This window comes from Haemorhous mexicanus, chromosome 16, assembly GCF_027477595.1.
Source record: "Haemorhous mexicanus isolate bHaeMex1 chromosome 16, bHaeMex1.pri, whole genome shotgun sequence".
In the NCBI taxonomy this organism is placed as follows: Eukaryota; Metazoa; Chordata; class Aves; order Passeriformes; family Fringillidae; genus Haemorhous; species Haemorhous mexicanus.
In genome coordinates this window covers 14,687,917-14,694,281 of record NC_082356.1, presented here as the reverse complement: position 1 = coordinate 14,694,281, position 6,365 = coordinate 14,687,917, and the positions used below count along the sequence as shown (strand labels likewise).

The 6,365-nt window shown below is 53.2% G+C and overlaps 1 protein-coding gene across 1 annotated transcript; it reads right to left on the bottom strand.

The window, feature by feature from the left end:
- Nucleotides 1–4,978: 4,978 nt before the first annotated feature.
- Nucleotides 4,979–5,929, bottom strand: LOC132334998 (olfactory receptor 14J1-like). Its single transcript, XM_059861119.1, has one exon. The coding sequence runs from the start codon at nt 5,909–5,911 to the stop codon at nt 4,979–4,981; it is 933 nt and encodes a 310-aa protein (XP_059717102.1). The 5' UTR covers nt 5,912–5,929.
- Between the last annotated feature and the right edge of the window lie 436 nt (nt 5,930–6,365).

The following is a 6,365-nucleotide window of genomic DNA, read 5'->3' as shown; positions in this document are numbered from 1 at the left end:
GATGTCCCAGCAGCATCTGACATGTCCCCCACCCCCCAGGGATTTCCAGACAGAAACGGTTCTTGACAAAGACATAAGAAAACGCAATTCTGTGATAAATATAAACACAATTGAGATGATGAATAATTATATCTTTATTTCAACTTCAGAAATATTGGGCAACTTCTTACAGCTCAAAGCATGAAACCAGTCAGGTGAGAAGTACTTGAATGAACAGAGAGGACCTAAAAGAGAAAATCTGGGAGCAGCAGGAAGTACATAGATCCACCTGCTCTAAATGAAGAGATGTCCTTAGACAGGGCCATTTTAACAGGAGAGCAGTAAAAACGTGAAGGAAGAGGCAAATTAAATAGTAGACTGAATATTGCTGACACAAGTAGAGGGGAAAATCAATATTTCTTCTCCTTCTGCCATCAGTAAACTTCCAGGAAATCCCCGTACCTGATGGGAAAGCATTGTCCTTTCTTAAAAGTACTCAAGTTACCCAGATAAAAAAGATTTCCTTGTATATTATGAAACTAACAGGAATCAAAACCAGGTCATCTTTACAAGCAGACATCAGTTGTGTGCCCATGAACAGGCAGTGCCACTTGTGCCCTGAGGTGCCCAGCTGGGATTGGATCTCTCCAAAAGCACCTGAGAGAGAGCAGAGCACCTTGCAAGCTGCAGGTCCCTGACAGCCCCACAGGGCTCCTGTCCCACCAACATCTGCTCTGCTCCAGTCTGGAACAGGGCCCAGCATGGTGCTGGGATCATCAGAGAGCTGAGGTGTGTGCTGGAATTCAATGCCCTCCCCATCCCGCAGCAGCCCTGCATTTCCCTCCTGCAGCCTTGGTCTCCAGCACAGCCATGGAGGCTCTTTGGGCTCTGGACTGTTCCTGCAGCCCCCAAGGGCAGCTGAGCTCTGCCTTTGGCACAGTCAGCCCTGGCCAGCACAGGCCATGCTCAGCAATTCCCTGTCTGTGCCTGGCCTTGCTGTCAGCCCTGGCAGAGGCTGAGTGGCCCCTTTGTGGCCCTGTGCTGGCCCAGCCATGGTGGCCCAGCCCCTGTGCTGGCCCAGCCATGGTGGCACAGTCCCTACCATGAAGAGTCTTGATTAAGGTGTCCTCTTAAAAAGGAAAAAAGCCCAGAATTTTCTCTCCTCAATTTGGTAAAAAGACACCACATAGGACCTTTTGGACTTCACCTCAAAACTAAAGCCCCCCAATTAGACAGAAGCCAAAAGGTCCTACCTAAATATTGCACTAGAAAAACAAGAGAACAAAAGAAATGATCACCTCTGTGGGGTGTTTTTAACAGGAGCAAGAATCTTATGCCCCTAGATCGCTTTTTCACTGCAAGAGCTTTGTAATTTTGACTTTTTTTTAAACTTTTCTTTTTCCAACACGACCTCAGAAGCCATCCTGCTAATTTCATGCCATTTGAGGTATCTGGGCTATCTCAGGTATGACAGGTTCTCTGAGATTCTCGTAAGACCTAGCTCAAATAGAAACCAGATAAACAAAGGACTCTGGTTTGTGTGACAAGGTGGTGTTGGGTCCCAGAATGAACTTGATGCTCTCCAAGGTCTTTTCCAGCCTGGCTGATTCTCTGATGATTGTGACACTGCAGGACCCTGGGGAAGCAAGGGGCCATGGTGACACTGCGGGGCCTGGTGGCACTAAAAGGACCATGGTGACACTGTGTACGACATGGCAGCACGGAGCCAAGGGGCCATGGTGACACTGTGGGGCTAAATGGAAGCAAGGAGTCCACGGTGACAGTCTCGGTCCTGGTGGAACCACAGAGGCCACTGTGACCCTGCAAGGCCTTGTGGAATCAAGGGGCCATTGTGACACCATGGAGCCAAGGAGACCCTTGGGAGAGCCTGGGGACAATGGAATCAAGGGGCCATTGCTCCATTGCAAGGACTCTGGGAACTGAGGGAACAATTGTGAAACTGTGGTGCCCCATGGAACCAAGGATCCCTGGAGACACTGCAGGATCTTGTGTCAAAAGGGCTCCAGTGTGACACTGCAGCACCAAGGAATTCCTTATGGCACTGTGAGGCCTCATGGAACCAAGAGGCCACTGTGACCCTGCAGGGCCTTGTGGAACCATGCAGAGCATTGTGACAGATCACTGTCAGGTGGCCGCAGGGTTTGTGACCCCGACTTATTGTTAAAAGTCTCTGTTTCAGCCCGCGGGTTCAAAGGATGAGTCAAAGCTCTTCAGTTTTCAGTCTTAATATTGTTTATTGTATCTTATCTATAAAATTTTCTTCCTGTCCAGCTGAGGCCTGCTCAGCAGGACAGTCAGAGGCACTCGGCCTGCCCCCAGGGCAGTGTTATCTTTATATACTAAAATCTACGTGTAACATGTTTACAATTATTTTCCAATACCTATAACCTATGTTAGACAGTAAGCTTCTACACTACACCAATCTAAAAGTGCCAACATCACCAGTGAAGATGGAGGTAGAGAAGAAGAAGAAGAAGAAGGGCTAGACACGCCCAAATCCATCTATCTTGGAAGCATGTTTGACACCGTGGTGGCCCTTGGAACCAAGAGACTACTGTGGCACTGTGGAACCAAGGAGAGCATTGCTGCATTGCCAGACCTCATGGAACCAACGATCCATTGTGACACTGCAAGGCTCTGGGGGACCAAGGTGCCATTGTGACACTGTGGGGCCCATGGATCCAAGGGACTTTGTGTCACCGAGGGGTCCCATGGAATCAAAGGGACATTGTGACTCTGGAAAGTCTCATGGAATACTGGAGACCATTGGGACACTCTGGGGCCTCATGGAACTGTTGTGAAACCAAGTTGGCTAGGAGTGTTGATCTGCTGGAGGGTAGGAGGGCTCTGCACAGGGCCTTGGACAGGCTGGATCCAGGGGATGAATCCAACAAGGTGAGGTTTAACAAGTCCAGGTGCCGGGTCTTGCACTTTGGCCACAACAACCCCTGCAGCACTACAGGCTGGGGATAGAGTGGCTGGAGAGCAGCCAGGCAGAAAGGGACCTGCAGGGACTGATGGACAGCAGGCTGGACATGAGGCAGCAGTGTGCCCAGGTGGCCAAGAAGGCCAATGGCTCCTGGCTTGGATCAGGAATGGTGTGGCCAGCAGGAGCAGGGCAGTGATTCTTCCCCGGTGCTCAGCAATGGTTGGGCAGCACCTTTAGTTGCTGTGTCCAGTTCTGGGCCTCCAATTTAGGAAGGAGATGGAGGGGCTGGAGCGTGTCCAGAGAAGGGCAACAACGCTGGTGAGGGCTCTGGAACACAAGTCCTGTGAGGAGTGGCTAAGGAATTGGGGTTGTTTATCCTGGAGAAGAAGAGGCTCAGGGGAGATAAGGCAGTGTCAGGGCACAGGTTGGACTTGATGATCTCTAAGGCCTTTCCAACCTTGCTGATTCTGTGTTTCTCTGAAACCACCCTTGGAGCAGTTGCACAGTGAGCCCTTGGCCTCCTCTTCAGAAGCTCCAGCAGCCCCGGTCCCTCAGATTCTCTTGCCAGCCCCAAAGCCCATCCTGTCAGTCCTGCAGAGCCTCTGCAGCTCCTCCTCATTGCCCAGACCAGGGAGCCCCAGAGCCAGACACAGCAGCCCAGATGTGCCCCCCTGGCCTGTGATGCCTCTGGCAAGGGAGCAGCAGGAGGCACTGCAGGAGCCTAAAGACAATTCCTGCAGCACTTGGAGGATGGTCCTGCTGTCCAAGGGACATTCCCCTGGTGCCAAGTCAGGAACTGGAATGGGGAGTGGGGCCAGAGAGGGAAGGGCAAACAGGGATGGGCTGTTTGCAGGGCAGGGAACAGAGGTGGGCAACAGGAAGAAATGTGCAGCAGGAAGAATAAAGAAAGGAAAGGTGAAGCAGAGGAAATGCTCAGGACAATTTGGGAGCGGCTGCAAGGGAGCCCTGGCTCTGAACAACACCATCTGCAGTGGGACAGGAAACTCCCAGCTGATGGGAAGAAACTTTCTGGCTGACTGCAGAGGCCAGGACAAAGCTGAGTGGTTTCCCTGCTGTCCCCAGCCCTTGCTGGCCCCAGGGGCTGATGGCATTTGTGCTCCCTCAGGTTCATGTCCCCACACCAACAGCATGGGGGTGCTCCCCCTGCTCTGTGCAATGCAAACAGGGGCTCCTGAGCCAGTGCTGCCGTGTCTGTGCCTGCAAGGATGTGGCACCTGTGTGAGCTGGGGGAGAGGCCAGGGCTGCAGAGGGGGGATGTTGTTGGCAGCTCCATGAGGACGCTCCGGGACACTGCCCTGGGCTGTCCAGCGCACTGGGGATGGATCAGCCCCTGCTCTGCTGCTCCTTCCCATCTCCCCCAGGGCCCTTGCAGAGCCCCAGCCATGCTGTTTGCCCCCAGCCTGCCCACGGCCACCCTGGGGCTGCTCACGGGGGTTTTCTGTGCTCAGCATTGGCCTGGGTGTATTCTGAAGAGAGCCTGGGCAAGGAGCCTGGAGCCCCCAGGGCCTGGCCTGAGGCGTCAGCGCTGCCCCAGCAGTGCCCATGGCCTGTCCCTGCTGCAGCCCTGGCACTGCCACCCCCAGGACTGTGTCCAGCCCCGAGAGCACTCAGGCCCTACAGCAACACCAGGGCCACCAGGGCAGCGGGGCAAGGCCACGGGAGCAGCACTGGCAACACCAAGTGCTGCTGCTGCTGGGCACAGCTGCTGTGCCAGCACTGATCTGCCCCCAGCTCTGCACACAGACATTGCTGCTGCAGCTACAGAGAAAGCAACAAAAGGGCATCTCTGCAGAAAACTCTGCTTGGTGATCCTTTAGTTCCTTTAAAGCCACTGAGAGCACAGCCCCTCAATGACAGAGTGAAGAAAGAAGAATAAAGAATGGCACAGAAAATAACATTTTTTTGTGGACAACATGAAAAAAAAAAAGAAAAAGAACCCCCCAAATGAAGCCAATATGAAGCATAAAAGATGATTTTTACAAGTGATTTCTGACATTTACAACAAGTGATTTGTGATTATACAGAAGGTTAATGTTTTTTAAACCATCCAGTCATCAGTGTCCACACTGCAGCCTTGAGCTCCTGGTTCCTCAGGCTGTAGATGAGGGGGTTCAGGGCTGGAGGCACCACCGAGTACAGAACTGACAGGGCCAGATCCAGGGACTGGGAGGAGATGGAGGGGGGTTTCAAGTTGGCAAATGCTGCAGTGCTGAGGAACAGGGAGACCACAGCCAGGTGAGGGAGGCAGGTGGAAAAGGCTTTGTGCCGGCCCTGCTCAGAGGGGATCCTCAGCACAGCCCTGAAGATCTGCACATAGGAGAAAACAATGAAAACAAAACAGCCAATCGATAAAAAGGCACTAACAACAATGAGCCCCAGTTCCCTGAGGTAGGATTTTGAGCAGGAGAGCCTGAGGATCTGGGGGATTTCACAGAAGAACTGGCCCAGGACATTACCATGGCACAGGGGCAGGGAAAATGTATTGGCTGTGTGCATCAGTGAATAGAGAAAGGCACTGGCCCAGGCAGCTGCTGCCATGTGGGCACAAGCTCTGCTGCCCAGGAGGGTCCCGTAGTGCAGGGGTTTGCAGATGGACACGTAGCGGTCGTAGCACATGATGGTCAGGAGGGAAAGCTCTGCTGAGATGAAAAAGGCAAAAAAAAAGAGCTGAGCAGCACATCCTGTGTAGGAGATGGTCCTGGTGTCCCAGAGGGAATTGTGCATGGCTTTGGGGACAGTGGTGCAGATGGAGCCCAGGTCAGTGAGGGCCAAGTTGAGCAGGAAGAAGAACATGGGTGTGTGCAGGTGGTGGCCGCAGGCTATGGCGCTGATGATGAGGCCGTTGCCCAGGAGGGCAGCCAGGGAGATGGCCAGCAAGAGGCAGAAGTGCAGGAGCTGCAGCTGCCGCATGTCTGCCAATGCCAGCAGGAGGAAGTGGCTGATGGAGCTGCTGTTGGACATTTGTGCTGTCTTGGCATGGGGATCTGTAAAAAAATTGATCACGGAATAGCTGGGTTTGGAGAGGATGTTAAATATCCCGGTACAGCAGGGGGTTACTTTCCCCCCACTGCCTGACCTGGGCTCTGCTGCCTGGAGCTGTCCCTGCCAGCAGCTGCTTCCCTGTGCCCAGGTCTGGGCCCTGCCACTGCTGCCAGAGCCCAGCCCAGCCCTGGGGGCTCAGCTCTGCCCTGCAGACCCCTCCCAACACTGGCACTGCCCAGGGGCAGCTCTGGCTCTGCAGGTTCTGATGGCAACCTCAGAGAAACCCTGAGAAGGCTGGAAACGTGACACTGATGCTGCCTGTGAGGGGTCCTCTGCTGATTTCTGTCACTGCCTTGTTTTTTCAGATCTGTGATTTATTTTTTTTTTTTAACCTGTACTGAGAGATAAATATCTATGGGCAATTTCCCATCCA

What these genes read in the sequence shown, in the direction of transcription:
- LOC132334998 (XM_059861119.1), bottom strand. Translation starts at nt 5,911, where the DNA reads ATGTCCAACAGCAGCTCCATCAGCCACTTCCTCCTGCTGGCATTGGCA.